Source organism: Desmodus rotundus, chromosome 13 (genome assembly GCF_022682495.2).
Source record: "Desmodus rotundus isolate HL8 chromosome 13, HLdesRot8A.1, whole genome shotgun sequence".
Classification (NCBI taxonomy): domain Eukaryota; kingdom Metazoa; phylum Chordata; class Mammalia; order Chiroptera; family Phyllostomidae; genus Desmodus; species Desmodus rotundus.
In genome coordinates this window covers 41,261,493-41,282,074 of record NC_071399.1, presented here as the reverse complement: position 1 = coordinate 41,282,074, position 20,582 = coordinate 41,261,493, and the positions used below count along the sequence as shown (strand labels likewise).

At 40.1% G+C, this 20,582-nt stretch overlaps 1 protein-coding gene across 8 annotated transcripts in view; it reads left to right on the top strand.

Moving 5' to 3' along the window:
• The window catches only part of CLYBL (citramalyl-CoA lyase), a 327,539-nt gene that overhangs the window by 244,814 nt on the left and 62,143 nt on the right, over positions 1 to 20,582 (top strand). For all 8 annotated transcript variants that reach the window (XR_006653760.2, XM_024578802.3, XM_045186655.2 and 5 more), the window contains one exon: positions 19,376 to 19,564. Coding sequence is in view for 7 of the 8 variants with exons in the window: in XM_024578802.3 (XP_024434570.2) it covers positions 19,376 to 19,564 (189 nt within the window). In the remaining variant the exon portion in view is untranslated. The remainder of the gene's footprint in view (positions 1 to 19,375; positions 19,565 to 20,582) is intronic.

Sequence of the window (20,582 nt, the reverse complement as noted above, 5' to 3'; positions counted from 1 at the left end):
AGCTGAAGGAGTTCATCATCACCAAGCCATTATTATATGAAATGTTAAAGAGATACATTTAAGAAAAAAAAAATCAAAACAATGAACATTAAAATGGCAATAAATTCCCAACTATCAACAATTGAATCTAAACAAGAAGCTAAGCAAACAAGCAGAACAAAAACAATCATAGATATGGAGATTATTTGGAAGGTTATCAGTTGGGAGGGGGAAGGGAGAGAAGGGGGGCAAAGGTGCAGGGATTAAGAAGTACAAATTGGTAGGTACAGAATAAATGGGGGAGTGTTAAGAACAGTATAGGAAATGGAGAAGCCAAAGGACTTGTATGCACAAGCCATGGACATGAACTAAGGGGTGGCATTGCCAGAGGAAATGGAGGGTACTGGGTGGAGGAAGACAAAGAGGGGGAAATAGGACAACTGTAATAGCATAATCAATAAAATATATTTTTAAAAAGTTATATAAGAACTGTATATACATGTACATCATCATTATCAAGTAATTTTGAATGTGCGAGCACATACACTTCATTCCAAAGCCATATTAGTCTGCATTGGGATGCCACTGGTACACCATTGGTCCTCTCCATGACCTAATTTTACATCACTATGCATTAAATTGCCCATGGCAATGGTCTGAACAAAAAGGCTGGTAATTCCAACAGTTGTGTTTGCTTAGCTTGTCCTAAAATCATCTTCCACGTGACTTCAGCCACTCTTGCTGTGGGGTAACCTGTCCTTTTCTCAAGACTTACTGAGCTTGTCAATGTGGGAAGCATGCTGTTCTCTTCTCTGAGGTCTGCACTGTGCTAACCTCAAAGCTTGGCTTCTTCCCTGAAAGTCTTCCCTAAGCAGCATCCCAAGGGCTGACACCTAGAACCTGTGTTCAAAGTCACTGTCAACCAAGCTGTTGTGTGTGGTTGAGGCACTGATTATGTTATATCAAAGTCTGGATTCAGTGAGTTTTAAAATCTCCTTATACAGTTGACCTTTCAACAACACACAGGTTTGAACTGTGCAGGTCCACTTTTATGTGGATTATTTTTCAATGTATACTGTACATGTATTTTCTGTTATGATTTTCTTAACATTTTCTTTTCTATATCTTACTTTAAGAATACATATACAAAATACGTGTTAATCAACTGTTTATGTTATCTGTAAGGCTTCCAGTTGACAGTAGGCTATTGGTAAAGATGTTTTTAAGACTTTATTTTTTAGAGAGAAGGGGAGGGAGGGAGAAAAAGGAGAGAAACATCGCTGTGGGAAACATCGATCAGTTGCCTCTTGCATGCCCCCAAGTGGGGACCTAGCCTACAATCGGGGCATGTACCCTCACTGGAAATCAAATGAGCAACCTTCCTGTTCACAGACCGGCCCTCAACCCACTGAGCCACACGAGCCACAGCTATTAGTAAAGTTTTTGAAGAGTCAAAAGTTATACTTGGATTTTTGATTGCATGGGGATCAGTACCCTTAACCCCATGCTGTTCAAGGGTCAACTGTAATTCCATTTTTTGCATATCTTTATAGATAGGTGGATAGATAGATAGATAGATAGAGATATATCTTTCATTCGCATTGCCTACCTGTCATTAGAGGAAAATAGCATTGTGATATGATGGGACATTTTAACAGGGTTCTGATACCGTTAAGGAGAACTTTAATCTTCCTCAAATGAAGTGGGTAATGCCAGATGGGGTGATTTTCCCATTTCCTATATGTCCAGAGGCCTTTACTGGCAGAACTTCTACCCATGAGACTTTCATCTTCATCTCACACGAAGGATACAATTTGGTTCTGACGCATGGATTATTGAAGCCGCTGAGCGTCCACACAATCTGTTCTGCTAAATCACACCTGGTGTCTGCACAGAGAAGGCTCTGGCAAGCATCTTCGCCACTGGGACTGAGGCCTCTGACTCTGATGCCAAAACATGGCAGTGTTGCAGAGAGCCTTGGCTCACTGGCACAGTAAATTAACCTGCTTGTTCTCATGTTAAATGTTTTATGAAAATTTACTGGGCGCAAAAAGAGGAAAGAAAACCCAAGTGGTTCTTCAGTGAGCCTACCTGGCACCAGTGAAGGAATGAAGCTGCTGAGAAAGTCAACGTGAAGAGCTGGCAAGAGGAAAAGGTGTAGAACGAAATGAAAATCAAGTGTGCTGCCAGCCATTGCGTTGTTTTATTAGCATTTTTTTCGAGGAAGACATTTAGTTATGGAAGATCTAGGGTTGTTGAGCTAGGTAAGATGACCCTGGGCTATGGAACTCTCTCCAAGGTACCCATCGTCAGAGGAATAGGGTCATGCTCCAGTAGATCACAAGGACACGGCTCCTCCTACATGGGTTGGCCCTTGAGAAAAGCCCTTCACTGTAACCAAGCCATAGTTAAAGAACAGACTCTGCCCCTTTTTTAAGAAAAGAAAAGAAAATACTCTATGATCATCATCCTCCATTCTTCAGTTTTCCATTTTATATTTTTATTTTCCTTGCTGATTTTAGAATAAAATAAAATAAGTAAAGAATAGGATGCAAAAGTTCTACTTTTTAAAATACCTGTAAATTTGCCACCTAAAATAAAGGTTTTTTTTTAAGATTACCACTTTGGGAAATAATTAGAGAGCAAGACAAACAGCAAAGCATGAAAAACATATGATTAGCTCCTGTAAAGTGAGTGTGTGAGTATATATTTGAGCAACAGAAATTAAAATATGCAAAGGTAGAACCAACTAACTGGCTATATTTGTAGGGAGTTCTAAAACTCCTTTTAGTTCTAAAGCCTCATCTACCTTCACAGTAGTTTGTGAGCAAAATGATCCAGTTTAGTGTACTGCAAGAAATCTTTCTTTATGGTCTATTTCTGCCATTGCAGAGTTTACTCAGTCACCTAATTTCTTCGTTCAGGGCTGCCAGGAGGACTCGTTAACACTAAGGGATCTGCAGAGCTCTGTATGGGATACTGCTCTGCCACCAGGTAAAGCTTCCTCCCCAGAATGAGAAGACAAGGCCTGGACCCTGCAGCTAGCAAAAACTCCGATAGCTCAGTTTAACTGCAAAACTGTTTGTGCCTTACCACTAGTCATTTATACTTCTCTCTGTAAGCTTTCATAACCTCCTATTTATGGAGACAAGATTCTGCGTGTCAGCACCTTAGAGCAGTGTTGGTCCGATCGGCACACAGGCAAGCATCCCTCAGCAGCACCATTGGCTCAGCTCCCTCAAACCCACCTGAGTGCGGCCTTCGAGAGAAGCGGCCCAACTTGCTTCCAAAATTTGGTGATGGGCAGGGAAACAAATGTTTTCCTCCATTGAAGTGAACAAACTTTGGCTTAATTTTTTGAAAAACCAACTAGTTCTCGATACTTACATTAAGCGACAAATTTGGATCATTTCTAGCAATGTATCTCAAGCCAGGTGGAGAACTAAAGAAAGTCATCAGCCAAAACATGGTTGTTAAGCATCATAGTAACACTGCTCAGGCCAGGCCGGGTGACATGGCTGTTATCTGATGTGTATCTGGAGCCGTGGCAAGGCTGCCTCATTAAATTATGAACTGATCGCTCTTGATTTATCATTTAAAAAGAATGAAAGGCCAGCAGACCTGCCCTGCGTGGGTAATCCGTGGCACCTGTGGCAAATGGCAGTGTTTTCTTTCATCCTCATAATGAAGAAAAGTAGTTTCAGAGCCCTTTGATGACACTGTTCCTTCCCTTTCACTTGTTTATTTTTATTCTCCCACGCAGACTGCAACCCAGCAGGGGGCTTTTGAACCAAAACAGTTAATTATTTCCTCTAACCTAGAGAAGTTGCAAAACACAAATATAGCTAGTTGCACCTAGAGGGGCAGCTGTGCTTGGGGCTGTGCTTTGCACCAGCCAGGGCAGAGGAGACCTATTAGAAGGCTCCCGGGAGGGAGGTGGGCCAGCATGCCCACTCCATGTGTACTTGTTTCTTTTTCATTGCAGTGCACTGTGAATGCCCCAGTTCAGGGACCCCTGTACCAACACCCATTCCAAAGAAAAACTTGAGTAGCTTTGGGACTAGAAGCCCTCTCCTGATAAAAGCACATGTTTCACACTCCAGGGATGCCCATGGGCAAGGCAGTCTCAAGCATGGAACTTCTCTCCTTAGTGCTCAAGGGCTGTGGGAGACAGACCTTCCCCCAATCTAAACCAGTACACCTTCCAATAAAGAAGGTGGGCATTCTTGGCTCACCACTCCCATCACCCTCTCCTTTCCCAGTGGAACAGGGCCTCAGCCCTTTGTTCCTAAATCATGGGCTTACTCCTACCTGCTTTGGAATCTCCCATCTTTCTGTCCATCTCCTGACACCTAGCACCTTCCTTAGCTAACCTCATATGTCTTGACCACCTGCCATTTTCTTCACTCCCTCTTCCTGCCTTGCTCCTTCTCCACTTTAGATTTCTGCTTGGTCTTCTGCACCCATCCCCTTCCCCCATCTCAGCCTGAAGTGCTCCCTCCTGCCTCTAAGTCCTGGGGTCCTACTGTCTATTCCACTGACTAGAACTGTTATTTCACTTCCTATTCTATGGGCTTTTTACCACCACAACTAGATGATACATTCCTCTACTGATTTATATAACAATATAAAGTGATCTTACTATCTTTCCCTACCCACCGCCCCCCACCCATCCCCAGCACCCTGCATGGTGGATAGCATTTGAATAATTCCTCTCCTACTGGAGAATTTTAAAAATTTTAAATGCACCAGGCCAGGGACATCAGGCAGAATCTGGAGATGATGTTCAGGAAACTTTCTTTCCAGAATCACAGTCTTTTTTAAATTATTTATTTATTTATTTTTAGAGACGGGAAGGGAGGGAGAGAGAGGGAGGGAAACATCAATGTGTGGTTGCCTCTTGCACACCCCCTACTGGGGGCCTGGCCTGCAACCCAGGCGTGTGCCCTGACTGGGAATCAAACTGGCGACCCTTTGATTCACAGGCCAGCACTCAATCCGCTGAGCCACACCATCCAGGCCAGAATCACAATCTTAAAGAAAAAAAACAAATCCTGTCAGTTATCTAAATGTCTCCAAATATCTGGATGTTTGGCCTTAAGTATGTAAAACACCTAATGAATAATGGTGTTCAGTGTTCCGCTGGATCCTTCTCATCATATGGCCGTGCTAATGGTCCCTCTAGAGTCAGCATGACAAAGCTCCCATTACTTCATTCACAGATTGTCCCACCTGGGACAAATCTCATACTCCTTGTGCCTCTGCTACCCTGCTAGAAAACAAAAATTATAGCATTGCCTCACTGATGCTATGAGAACAAGCAATGAGTGAGAACAAAGGAAATAATAAGGGTGGGAGGAGCCATGCACTTGCAGACTCCATGTCCACAGATAAATCTGAGCATCATGGTTGTTATTAACATTGAAAAAGTCAACACCTGCCTTTAGTAGGTAAATACTTTGTCTTTTTAAAAAGTTGTGCACAAAGTGTACCTCAAAACCACCCTACTACATCATAAAGGTTTTTTTAATTTTATTGTTGTTCAATTACAGTTGTCTGTGTTTTATCCCCACCCCTCCCCCCACCCTAGCCAAACCCATCTCCCTCCCCTGCTTCCACCCTCCCCCTTGATTTTGTCCACGTGTCCTTTATAGTAGTTCCTGTAATCCCCTCTCCCCACTGTCCCCTCCCCCCCCCTCTGGCTATTGTTAGATTGTTCTTAACTTCAATGTCTCTGGTTATATTTTGTTTGCTTTTTAATTCTGTTGATTATGTTCCAATTAAAGGTGAGATCATATGGTATTTGTCCCTCACCACCTGGGTTATTTCACTTAGCATAGTGCTCTCCAGTTCCATCCATGCTTACATCATAAAGTTAACAAGAAATATAAAAAGTATAGGCAGCTATGCCTGTGAGGGACATGTTCTCAGCACTAGCACAACATTTCCCTGTGAATTTGGATGTGAGGCCCTTCAGAGGCCATGAGGGTGCCTAGCAAGGTTCTCAAAACACACAAGGCCTGTCACATGCAGTTGAGGAAAATCTATCAGCGGCAGGTAGGGAAAGGGCAAAATAAAAGAGATGGAGAGTGAGGAAAGGGGATGGATAGGCCTATGGCAGCAAGAAATCCAAACACCAACCACTGGCCAGTTGTGGGCTAGGGCAAAGCAGAGTGAAGAGGCTGATGTTACGAAGTAAGCCCCTTCCTTCCCCTTCAGTTTTCTCTTCATAGGGAATTCTCATTGTATTGTTGAGTTATAAAGACTGAAAACATGAAGAGAACCAAGATGGCGGCGTAGGTAGACACACGGTGCCTCCTCGCACAACCAGAACTGACGAAAATCCAATGGCAAGGAGGTCCCACACCAAGGAGATAAAAAATAAACATTCATCCAGACCGGTAGGAGGGGCAGAGACGGGCAGCCGGGGCAGAGAGGACTCACGTTGCCCTGGCGGGACCGAGACTGGCAGAGTGTGGGAAGAACGGGGCAGGCAGTCCTACCACTGGCAGACCCCGTGGCCCCACACTCACACACAGATAAACCGGACAAACAGTGGAGAGCGAAGCAGACCCTGTAACCCAGGGCTCCAGCGCAGGGAAATAAAGCCTCAAACCTCTGATTGAAAACGCCCACGGGGGTTGGGGCAGCAGCAGGAGAGACTCCCAGCCTCACAGGAGAGGTTGCTGGAGAGACCCACAGGGGCCTAGGGCGTGCACAAGCCCACCCACTCAGGAACCAGCACCAGAGGGGCCCAGTTTGATTGTGGGTATCAGAGTGAAAGATTGAAATACAGAGGAGAGTGGAGCAGGCGCCATTGCTCCCTCTTGGCCCCTCCCTCACGTACAGCATCACAGTGCAGTGACCAGCATTACCCCGCCACCGGGAACACCTAAGGCTCCGCCCCTTTAAGTAACAGACACGCCAAGACCAAAAAAAAAAAAAGGCCCAAATGACAGAACACTTCAAAGCTCCAGAAAAAATACAGCTAAGCGAGGAAGAGATAGCCAACCTATCGGATGCACAGTTCAAAACACTGGTTATCAAGACACTCACAGAATTGGTTGAATCTGTTCAAAAACCAGAAGAAAAAATGAAGCCTATGCTAAGAGAAACAAAGGAAAATGTACAGGGAACCAATAGTGATGTGAAGGAAACTGGGACTCAAATCAACGGTGTGGATCAGAAGGAAGAAAGAAACATCCAACCAGAAAAAAATGAAGAAACAAGAATTGGGAAAAATGAGGAGAGGCTTAGGAACCTCCAGGACATCTTGAAACGTTCCAACATCCGAATTATAGGGGTGCCAGAAGGAGAAGAGGAAGAACAAGAAATTGAAAACTTATTTGAACAAATAATGAAGGAGAACTTCCCTCATCTGGCAAAGGAAATAGACTCCCAGGAAGTCCAGGAAGCTCAGAGAGTCCCAAAGAAGCTGGACCCAAGGAGGAACACACCAAGGCACATCATAATTACATTACCCAAGATGAAACAGGAGAGAATCTTAGAAGCAGCAAGAGAAAAGGAGACAGTTACCTACATAGGACTTCCCATAAGACTGTCAGCTGATTTCTCCAAAGAGACCTTCCAGGCAAGAAGGGGCTGGCAAGAAGTATTCCAAGTCATGAAAGGCAAGGGCCTACATCCAAGATTACTGTATCCAGCAAAGCTATCATTTAGAATGGAAGGGAAGATAAAGTGCTTCTCAGATAAGGTCAAGTTAAAGAAGTTCATCATCACCAAGCCCTTATTATATGAAATGTTAAAGGGACTTACCTAAGAAAAAGAAGATAAAAAATATGAACAGTAAAGATGACAGCAAACTCACAGTTATTAACGACCACACCTAAAACAAAAACAAGAGCACACTAGGCAAACAACTAGAACAGGAACAGAACCATAGAGATGGAGATCACATGGAGGGTTGTCAATAGGGGGGTGGGAGGGGGAGAGGGGGGGAAAGGTACAGAGAATAAGTAGCATAGATGATAGGTGGAAAATAGACAGGGGGAGGGTAAGAATAGTGTAGGAAATGTAGAAGCCAAAGAACTTATAAGTATGACCCATGGACATGAACTATAGGGGGGGAATGTGGGAGGGAGAGGGTGGGCAGGATGGAGTGGATTGAGGGGGGCGGGAAATGGGACAACTGTAATAGCATAATCAATAACTATATTTTTAAAAAAGACTGAAAACATAAAATGAAAATATCATAAGCCTCCCCATCTCACTCCTTATTCAAAATATATATATGTGTGTGTGTGAATATGTATATTCAGAATATACAAGGGCTTAAATGTTAACACTTAAAAGAAAACATAGCTGTAAATGTTCTTTTTTAAAAAAAATTATTTTATTCATTATGCTATTTTAGTTGTCACATTTGTTTTTCTCCCCTTTACCCCCCTCCGCCCTGAACCTCCCCCCTCCTGCATTCCACCCCCTTTATTTCATGTCCATGGGTCATACATATAAGGTCTTTGGCTTCCCCATTTCTTATACTATTCTTAACCTACCCCTCTCCATTTTGTACCTACCAATTATGCTTCTTTTCCCTGTACCTTTTCCCCCATGCTTCCCTCTCCCCCTCCCCACAGATAACCCTCCATGTGGTCTCCATTTCTGTGCTTCTGATCCTGTTCTAGTTATTTGATTAGTTTTTATTTTTGTTTTTTAGGTTCAGTTGTCGATAGTTGTGAGTTTGTTGTCATTTCACTGTTCATATTTTTGATCTTCTTTTTCTTAGATAAGTCCCTTTAACATTTCATATAATAAGGGATTGGTGATGATGAACTCCTTGAACTTGACCTTATCTGGGAAGTATTTTATCTTCCCTTCCATTCTAAATGATAGCTTTGCTGAATAGAGTAATCTTGGATGTAGATCCTTGCCTTTCATGACTTGGAATACTCCTTTCCAGTCTCTTCTTGCCTGCAAGGTTTCTTTTGAGAAATCAGCTGATCGTCTTATGGGAAGTCCTTTGTAGGTAACTGTCTCCTTTTCTCTTGCTGCTTTTGAGATTTCTCTTTGTCTTTAATCTTGGGTAAGTTAATTATAATGTGTCTTGGCGTGTTTCTTCTTGGATCCAATTTCTTTGGGACTTTCTGAGCATCCTGGACTTGCATGTCTAGTTCCTTTGCAAGATTGGGGGAGTTTTCCTTCATTATTTGTTCGAATAAATTTTCCATTTCTTGTTCTTCCTCTTCTCCTTCAGCAACCCTATGATTTACATGTTGTAATGTTTAAAGTTGTCCCAGAGTTTTCTTAGCCCCTCTTCATTTTTTTTGGATTCTTGTTTCTTCGTTCTGATCCAGTTGGATATTTATTTCTTCCTTTTATTCCAAATCGTTGATTTGAGTCCCAGTTTCCTGCCCTTCACTGTTGGTTCCCTGTGTGTTTTGCATGATTTCACTTGGGTAGCCTTCATTTGTCCCTTCATTTTGCAACCATGCTCAATCAGTTCCATGGTCATCCTAATTACCAGTGTTTTGAACTCTGCATCTGATAGGTTGTCTATCTCCTCATCGCTTAGCTCTTTTTCTGGAGTTTTGATCTGTTCTTTCATTTGGACCATATTTCTTTGTCTCTGTGCACCAGTTATATGGTAAAGGGTGGAGCCTTAGGTATTCACCATGGCCAGGAAACCCACTTCACTGTGTTGTGGCACTGTATGTGGGGGAGGAGTAAGAGAAAGCACAATAGCCCTTGCTAGGCTCTCGCCCAGCTCTCTGTCACTTCCCTCACACAGATTGTGCCCTTTCAGGTGCTGATTCCCAGGTAGTGGGTGTGTGTACATTGTAGGACCCTGTGGGCCTCTCCAACAGACTCTCCTGTAAGACTGGGAGTTTCTCCCACCACCACAACCTCTACAGGTTTTTACAGCCAGGGGTTTGGGGGCTTTATTTCCTGGTGCTGGAACCCTGAGTTTTGTGGGTTTGTCTCACTTCCCAGTTGTTCCTTGTGGCTGGCTTATCCACACATGAATTTGGGAAATCCTGTCTGCCAGCCACTGCCTCACCTGCCCCACGCTGCCAAGCCTTGTTGTGTGTCTTCTCCACCCCAGCCTCCCGTTTCCACCCCTCCTACCAGTCTGGATGAATGTTTCTTCTTTAACTCCTTGGTTGTCAGACTTTTCATGCAGTTTGATTTTCTGCTAGTTCTGGTTGTTTTTTGTTTTTAAATTGGTTGTTGTCCTTCTTTTGGCTGTGTGGAGAAGCAAAGTATTTCTACCTATGCCACCATCTTGAATTTCATTGCTGTAAATTTTCATGAGCTTGGATTAGGCAGTAGTCTCAAAAAGTGGTAACAAAAGCACAAATAGCAAAAGAAAAAATAGATAAATTGGACTTCAGCAAAATTGTAAAATTTTTGCTTCATAGGACAGCTTGAAGAAAATGAAATGACAGCCTACGGAATGAGAGAAAATATTTGGGAATCATATATCTGAAGTCCATAATGTATAAAAGACATTCATAACTCAACAACAAAAATACAAACAACCCAATTTTTTTAAATGGGCAAAAGACTAGAATAGGCATTTCTCTAAAAGTGTACTCATGTCCAATAATAGTATGAAAAGATGCTCAGCATCATTAGTAATTACAGAGGTACAAATCAAAACCATAGTAAGATACCAGATTACACTCACTAGGATGGCTATATCAAAAATAAGCAAATAAATAGAATAGAAAATAACAGGTGTTATTAAAGATGTGGAGAAATTGGAACTCTGGTACATTGCTAATGGGAATGTAAAACGATGCAACAAAATTGTGGAAAATAAATCTGTCAGTTCCTGAAAATGTTAAAAATAGAGTTACTATATGGTCCACCAATTCTACCACTAGATATATGCCCAAAATAGTTGAAAACAGAGACTCCAAAAGCCACTTGTATCCCAGTGTTCATATTAGCATTATTCACAATAACCAAAAGGTAGAAACAACCCAAATGTACTTTCACAGATAAATGGACTTATAAAATGTAACACACCCACACACACACACAGAGTGGAATATTTTCAGCCATAAAAAAAAGAATAAAATTCAGACACATACCACAGCATGAATGGACCTTAAGATACTATGATGCTAAGTGAAATAAGCTACATGCAAAGACAAATATTATATGGTTTCACTTATATGAAACACCTAGAATAGACAAATGCACAGATACAGAAAGATTAGAGATTACCAGGGCTAAGGGGAAGGAGGGACTGAGGAATTATTGCAAAATGGTTACAGAGTTTTGATTTGGGGTGATGAAAAACTTTGGGAATTAGTGGTGATGGTTTCACAACACTGTGAATGTAATTAAGACCACTGAAAAGTACACTTAAAATAGTTACAATGAAAATTTTTATATGTATTTTATCATAACTTTTTTAAATGAGCAAAGGATTTGCATAGACATTTTTCCAAAGAAGATAGAAAAAATGGCCAATATGCATATGAAAAGATACTCAACATCATTAGTCAACAGGGACATGCAAGTCAAAACCATAGTGAGCACAGTGAGAAACACTTTACACCCTCTAGGGTAGCGGTAATCAAAAGGATCATGCCACGTGATGGTGAGGATGTAGAGCATTGGAACCTGCTTACACTGCTGGTGGGAATGTAAAATGACATAGCCGCTTCAGTAACAGTTAACAGTTCCTCAAAAAATTAAACGTAAAGTTACCATGTAACCCAGCAATTCTAATTTCCCCTAAGTATGTGTCCAAGAGAAATGGAAACAGATTCCACACAAACACTTATACATGCATGTTAATAGGAGCATTTTTCCTGATAACCAAAAATGGAAACAAACCATATGTCCATTAACTAGTAATAGATAAACAAAAGTAGTGTATCGATACAATGAAATATTATTTGGCAATAAAAAAAGGGAGAGAATACTGATACATGCTACAACATGATAACCTTGAAATATTGTACTAAGTAAAAGAAACCGGTCACAAAACACTACATATTGCATGATTCTATGTCTATGAAAGGTCCATGTCTATGAAATGTCCAAAGCAAATCTGCAGAAAAACACAGCAGGTTAGTCGTTGCCCAGAGTAGAGAGAAATGGGAGTGACTTGCACAGAGTATAGGGTTTCTCTTTGGGATGATAAAAATATTCTAAAGTTGGTTGTGACAATGGTTACTCAACTCTGTAAATACACTAACAGCCATTGAATTTTATACTTTAAATGGGTACATTATATCTCATCTGAATTTTAAAGCTGTTAGCAAAAAAAAAAAATCACAAGCCTAAAAATAATCTTCCACAAAATTATTTCACACAAATAACAAGTAAAATGAAGTTCAAATCATTAACCAATATTTAACATTTTATTGTGGAAATATGCAAATATAAAGAGAATATTGTAAAGAGCCCCTATGTACTACTCATCAACCGGCTCTAGAAATTATCAACATTTTAGAGGTGTCTTTCATTGTTTTAGCAAATTTTATACAAAAATTTCCAACATCAGAAAAGTTGAAAGGTTATACAGGGAATACCCATGTATCCACCTCCTATATTTTCCCATTAATGTTTTACTCTTCCTACTTTAATCTATATCTATCCATCTGTCCCTCTACCCATCCATCAATTCATTTACTTTTTAAAAAATTACACTTGACATTCAATGTTATTTTGTATTTGTAAAGTTGTATTCATTTACTTTTCAAAATTCATTTCAAAGTAAGTTACAGAGAGCAGCAGTACACTTCCCCTTAAATACACTGTGTGCATGTCATTGACTAGAGTTCAACATTTGTTCACCATTCTCTTTGTCCTTTTGAGGTAAAATTTATGTACAATGAAATGCACAAATTTGAAGTGTACATTTTGTGAATTTTGCCAAAAGTCTAGGGCTGCCTGACAAATTGAAGCCACTGTTTTAATGTCTTTGTTATAAGATTTTGTTTCTTTATTTTTAGAGAAAGGGAAAGGGAGGAAGAAAAAGAGGGAGAGAAAACATTGATTTATGAGAGAAACATCGATCAGTTGCCTCTTGCACACACCCCACCTGCACCCCAACTGGGGACTGGGCCTGTAGCTCAGGCATGTGCCCTGACCAGGAATCAAACTGGTGACCTTTCGCCTTGCAGGATGATGCTCAACCTACTGAGCCACACTGGTCAGGGCCATTGTTTTAATGTCTTTGAAAGATATTTTAATTGCACAGAGACCTTCAAAAGAAATTATTTTAATACATATTATAAACACTATATTAATAGATTTATTATATTTTGTAGAGATTTTTCTATTTCCATTAACTCTGTCAGGGACAGAAATGCCAATTACATATTATGAGTCACCCACCCATATACATCCTTAGGCTTAGTTTTTTTTTTTTTTATGAACACTGATTGAAACATTTTACTATAAACCTATGTATTAACATATCCTTCATAATTAACACATAAGAAACTTTGCTCTAACAAGGCCTATGTTTTCAGAGTAAACATGTAATATTCTATGAAATGTAATAATTTGTGAGATGAATCAATAAGTGAATTTTTTTACCTGTTTTAATTGTGGTAAAATACATATAACAAGGGATACTATCTTAACCATTTTTAAGTATGTTATTCAGTGGTTATTAAATACGCCCACATGGCTATGTAACCATCATCACTATCAATCTCCATAGCCCTTTTCATCTTGTAAAACTGAAATTCTGTACCCGTTAAACAATAACTCCCATTCCACCCCTCCCTCAGCCCCTAGCAACCACCATTCTACTTTGTCTTTATGATTTTGACCAAGTAACTCACATAAGTGGAACCAGGTAGTATTTGTTTTTCTGTGACTGGCTTATTTCACTGAGCATAATGCCCTCAATGTTCATCCATGTTGTAGCCTGTGTCAGAATTTCCTTCCTTCTTAAAGTTGAATAATATTCCCATTTTATGTATAAAACACATTTTGTTTATACATCCTTCTATCAATGGCTACTTGGGTTGCTTCCACATTTTAGCCATTGTGAAGAATGCTGCTACAGACATGTGTGTACAAATAATCTCTCTGAGACCCTGTCTTCAATTCTATGAGTATATATCCAGAAGTGAAATTGTTGGATAACATGTTAATTCTATTTTTAATTTTTTGAGGAACCACCCCCTATTTTCTGTAGTGGTTGTAACATTTTACATTCTTACCAGTAGTGCCCAAGCTCCAATTTCTCCACATCCTCACAAACACTTGTTATTTTCTGCTTTGTTTTTTTTAATAGTAACCATCCTAATGGATGTAGTGGCATCTCATTGTAGGTTTGATTCGCATCTTCCTAGTGATCAATGATACTGAGCATCTATCTTTTCACATGTTTATTGGCCATTTGTATATCTATCTTCTTTGAAGGAATTCTATTCTAGTTCCTTTCCCATTTTAAAATTATTTTGTTTGTTGTTGACTTTTAGGAGTTATATATATGTATTGGATGTAATTATTTATCAGATATATGATTTGCAAATATTTTCTCCCATTTGTGGGCTGCTTTTTTAAATTTAAAACATTTTTAAGTTTTCATGAAGTCCAATTAGTTTATTTTTTTTCTTATGTTACCTGTGCCTTTGGTGTTACTAATGAATGAAATTTTAAACCAGTTAACTCATGGTATATTCAATAGTGTGGTAGATTTTGTTTTCAAAAACAGGCAAACCAAGATTTGGTTTTCATGTGAAAAATTCATGGGATATAAAAAACTCAACACTATCATCTTGCCTAAGGAAACACTACCAGGTTGTAATAAGTAACGAGAATTTATTTGCCTTTTTTCCAATGCAGTCACTACAAGTCTCTGTGATTATAATAAGTTTTATATATTTATAATAAAAATACAAAACTATAATTTACTAGTGATGACATGTTTTATGTCACAAGCACCTCTGTTTTTAAATATAAACATATAAAAAAGGTACATGATACAGGAACTACTACTATAAAGGATACATGGACAAAATCAAGGGGGAGGGTGGAGGTGGAGGAGGGAAGTGGGTTCAGCTGGGGCGGGTGGAAGGATGAGGAGAAAAGGCATACAACTGTAATCGAATAACAATAAATTTTTTTTTAAAAGGTACATGAAAAAGGAGACCTCAGAATTTATTTTAAATCAAACATTCTCAAATTTTTCAAAAAAAATTTCATATTGATGCTGATATCCACTTTTTCTTCCCAAAATTTATTTCACACCATGCCTATGACAGCATTTTAGGAATTAGATAAAATGGAAATGAGATAAGGGACAAGCTCAGAAAAGATAGAATGCACTAGTGCTTTTGGATATGTGGGATAGCAATTTGCCTTTTGCAGGATGAAAATATTAATTACACATTTTTAAAAATCACAAATGTTATGCATCTCCCTGGAGTCTAGAAAGTCTTTCGTATTTCTTAATTACCAAATCTCGGTTCTGCTGCACAGCTTTCTTTCTCATTGCTCCTGTTGCATCCAGGGTCATCTTTGCAATTTCCTCTGAAAAAAAAAAAAACGACTATACATTAACATACAAGGTTTCAATGTGTGGGGGGGCGGGTGGGGGATGAGGAAGAAGGAAAAGGTGTTAATTCAGATGTTATGAAACTGTGATAATGCTGTTATTTAAGACACTTATTTAGGTCTGTTTATACTTTGTAGTTTTATAAATAAGCCCAAGGGGCTCCTCCTGGTTGTCACAATCTTCCTTGAATCCCATATCCTGTCTGTCTCTTCCTATCCGACAGTAGAATTGATGCTGCTCTAATCCCTGGAAGTTTGGAACTAATGAACTGACTGCTGAGCTGCCGCCACGGAGCTTGGTCCCAAACTATACTATACTTCACACTCGATTTATTCTCCAGATGGCGAGACTGTGCCACCCTGCCGCGAGGGACCACCTCTTCCACTGGAGTGTAAAAGTGGACGGATGTTGTTTTCTTTGCAGATTTGATCATTCTGAGCTAGGAATTTGTGAGGATGATTAGTTATTAGCTTTAATGGGTGCCAATTGAACCAACTGCATGCATATTTTCTTCTTTAATTTTGGAGTCTGCAGGTCTTGGTGATAGTTGATTTATCCGCTCTCTTACGTCACTGGAGTATGTCTCTTCCCCAGGTGATAAGGACCCAGTCTCTGTTCCTGGCCCAGACAGAGTCACATAATACAGTGGCTTATGTATAAGGAAGGACAAGTTTATTAGCCACTGGTCCAATGAACTGAGCAGCCCATGGCACAAAATGTTGATTGAATGCCAGAACTTTGGTACCTTTTACTACAGAGCCTGTGAAGATTCTGATCAGTACTGACTCTCTGATAGCTGCAGAGCCCACCTCTGGAATGAAACATGCTACAGAGCACACTACAGTCTCTGCAAAGATCTAATGTAATTGTTGGTAAAGGCCTTCATTCCATTATTCTGACTTTTCCAGGTTGTCAGATCTTAGGGGGACAAGTTCATCCTACAGGAGAAATAATTTACCAAAGCCGTCTTGTAGTGTTAGCACGTTCAGAAAACTGTTCCTTTTAAACTTCATTTTGAACAACCTGTTTTGCTACCAGAATATGACCCCCCCCAAAAAAAATTGTCTGTTTTGAGTAGCCTCTTTTTGCTTTCATTTTCATTTCCTTCTTTCTCCAGGGAGCGCTCAGCAACCAATAATCTCAGATTACTCAGCTAGCCCTTCTGAGAAGGTGGTTTCTGATGGGCTGTGTTTTACTAATCCCCCTAACAAGATGGAAATTAAAGGATGGTCAGGGCTGAACAGGAGCCAGAGAAAAAGACAGAAATGAGAGAAGGAGTGAGGTGATGGAGATGAGAAAGAGATGGTAGCAAGAAGTAAGGTATGTGTTAGGGAGAGGGAAGAAGGGCAGAGAGGGAAAGGCAGAGAACAGAATGAACACAATTTCTTTCTTTTCACAGCTGGGTAGACTGTGGCTCTCTCTAGCTGAACACCCAGAACTAAACTTAATTGCTCTTAGAAACTGCCTCCCTCTCATCCAACAGATGGCATGGGTGTGTTTGCTAGCACAGTAACATACTTCACCATTAAACTACCAAAAAGAAAAAAAACCAACATGCTTGTTGGTTGGTTTCAGTGAAGCTGGACATTTTAGGATACATGGCAGAGGGAGGCAACTTAATTTATGTAAATTTCAACAAGCAACAGCCTGTTAATAAGGGTGTTGTGTGACAATATACGTCCAAGCCATCTTTTTTTTTTTTTGAAAGGTACAGAATGATGAAGTAGAAAGAACTTGGTTTTAATTCTGAGCCAGAAAGAGAAAAAAAAAGTCTAATAAAATGCTGATAGTTTACTGCTCATTATTATAACAGGAAAAGTACTAATCAGATTATGCCTAAAGTTGGAATTAGGTACTTCATTTGCAGCCAGTTGTACAAGTGCAGAATTTTACTATGTAAACCAGAATGTGCTGAAACCATGGCAATCTGACTTTAGATAAAAATCATAAACTGGTTAAGAACATGGGCTTTGAACAGTCTCCTTCAAATCCAAGTGAAACAACAAAAAACTACAGCTTAGAGGTCACATTTTGTTTGACACCAACATTAACGATTTAAGAAGTTGAGCACACATGCAGATTAGAGAATGGAGATGAAGATTCAAATAACTCTAGTTTTAAAATGCATTTCAGGCTAAATGATCTAATTACTTCCCTTCCATTTTCCATTCACTCTGTCCCAACAGACCTTTCACAAGCCAGGCCTGCTATTGAAAGAAATCCTGCAAGTTGAAATGTTTATGGGCTGCAGCAATCTGAGTTTGTAGCTGTGCAGGCTACACGGAGCACAACACATTTTAGGTTTTCTGAAAGCCATGGATCTAATACACACACTGCCAAAGAGCTTGGAACATTTTTCTCACCAACTCTAGATGGCCTTGGAACCATGATATTGATTGAGTGAGCTTTTCACCTTCAATTTTTTCATATTTAGTCGATGTAACAAGAGGGCATGGTAGAACAGTGGATGAGTTTTCTAGCTGTGGAATGGCCAGCAGCATGGTGTGGAACCAAGCCAATGCTGGCTGATCACCCCTCACTTTAGCTAGTGTCAGCGCTGTCTTGCTTTTCCCTAAGCTTGGTGTAATTACTGGCAGTCAGAGCTCTGTAAACCTGGACTCCACAGGGCTGTCTTCAACTGGTCTTACGTGCCCTGTTTCCATCTCAACTGACAAGTCTGAGCTACTATTTTCTCACACTGTTTAACTCAGACCACATTTGGAAGCGTTCCCTGCTTCCACCAGGTTGTAGACCTGCAGCCATCCTGGCTTGCCTTGTTTGCTAGACTTAGACTCAATATCAGCTCAAATAATTCTTTTCTTGTCTCCATATTGGTTTGCTATTTTCCTAGATAAGCACTGCTGTTCAAATGGTTGCATATTGTTAAGACTTTTTTTTTAAACCACATTCATGAGCAGTGAGAAGCTTTAAAGTTTTATTAGTATCATAAAAACCCTTCCCAAATGAAACTACTTGTGATACATATTCATTCTGACAAAGAAAATTTATTGAGGGCTGTTGGCAAGTTGGGGGAATTTGTTTTTGAAACTGAAATTGGCAGGAAGTAATGACCCAACGTGTTTTTCCCTCAACTCCAAACACCACTCCATCAATGAAAATGCACTCCTTTCCCTCCCTCACTCACCATCATCAACCCAGCTCAAAGCCAATAACTAACATACTTGGTTTCATACAGTTTTTCTGAGGACAGTTCAAATACTGAAGCAAACTTTCAACCTTTCAGCTTTCCTTAACTGGAGCAAAGACTGTCAAATCAAAGGAAAAAAGTGTCTACCACTTCATGAAAGGGTTTCTTGGTGATACTATTTCCTTACATCTGAATAAGTTGGAGCTTATTTGTAGTGTGGAGTGTCATTTTCCTGTGACTGCCTTCCTAATTGAATGTCAAGATTCAACTAAGCTGCAAAAAAATTTTTTAAGTGAATGAAAATGCATAAAGCATGTGGAAAAAGAAAACCAAATTTTTATTTTTTCCCTAATATGAATATGCCAACAGATGAGCCTTCCATTGCCCATGTTATCTAGCTTCTCATATTTATTAAGTGAGAAACTGCAGGTAGAAGACTTAGAACCATGCCTAGTTCTTAGTAAATTCTCAATAAATGTTACCTACCAATTAATTTGCAATTGAAAAGTAATGCTAATGAGCAAGATGACCCCACTATTTAGGAGTATGCTGGTAGGCATTGTAGGGGCCATCACCTGTGTTATAGTCACCTTGAATGAAGTCTGGAAATCAATCACTTTCCAATCAGATTGGATGACTTATTTCAAATACCACTTATTTGGTAGACAGGAAACTTGTCGATATAGTAATGGTGCTCAGGCTCTGAAACTACATAACAGTTTCACAGGAGATACATTTTATCAACACAGAATGAAGCTCGATTAAGAATAGTAAAAACTCTTGAAGACTTTGATCTGGGCCCGAATGAAAAGTGTGTGAGAATCAACTCAGTGTCCAGTGGTCTGGCTGAAGAAGACCTGGAGACCCTCTTGCAATCCCAGGTCCTTCCTTCCAGCCTAATGCTACCAAAAGTGGAAGGTCCTGAAGAAATCCAGTGGGTGAGTAGCTAATCCTTAGCTTTATTTTATTTTTTATTTATTGGTTTTAGAGAGAGAGGTAAAAGAAGAGAGGGGAGGGAACATCGATTTGTTGTTCTACTTACTTCCACATTCATTGGTTGATTCTTGTATGTGCCCTGACCAGGGATCAAACCCACACCCTAGGCATTTTGAGTCGACACTCAAACCAACTGAGCTACCCAGCCAGGGCCATTAATGCTTTGCTTCAATTAAAGATTCAGGACTGGCTAGGAAATAGCGGCAGAAAGGAAGCATTTGAGTGTTTCCAGTTTTGAAAATATATACACAGAGTAGAATGGGAATTCAGAAAAAGAAATGAGCTCAAGAAATGAGACCATATTCTTTCTCACACAAAGAGAACCCAGCTTTGCCCAAAGTGTTCTATGGGACAACTCTACTCTTGAAATGATGCTTCTGCTCCCGCTCCCTAATCAGATTTGTGGTTTGGATAGCACAGCATCCGCAGTAGGCCTTACAGAGCAGACCTTGAAAACTAGCTTGCCTAAGAATTGGATCCTTCTTACACCCTGCCAGGCCCTTCCCTTCCACCTGGGAGAGCAGTGATGTAAACGGCCCTTACCCAGCCAGACTGATTGGAAGAGATCATAGACACACATGAAAAAATGAACCTAGAGGAGGAGAGGTAAAGGTTGCTCCTTAGGGCAAGCAGAGGAATAAACAGGAAGCTTTTAATCAGTGGTTTTAATTAGCACAGATATTATTTCCTGAACAGTTCCCTAGTTCTTCCTTTTTAAATTGCTGACAGGTGTGTTTGTGTTTCATGACAGACTTTTCAGCCAATAAAAACCTGGCATGTCAAATTACTTAAGAAAACTTTGAAATGGGCCTAATTATACTATGATTGTTTTCATTGTTAAAGTGGGGGTGGGCAAGATTTTATTTAGGGGTTGCTCGGATTCTGCAGATCTCTGATGAATAAAGTAGCATTCCCCTGTGCCGCTCCACGGCAGAGGGCCTGTGACACATAAGTGCTGCA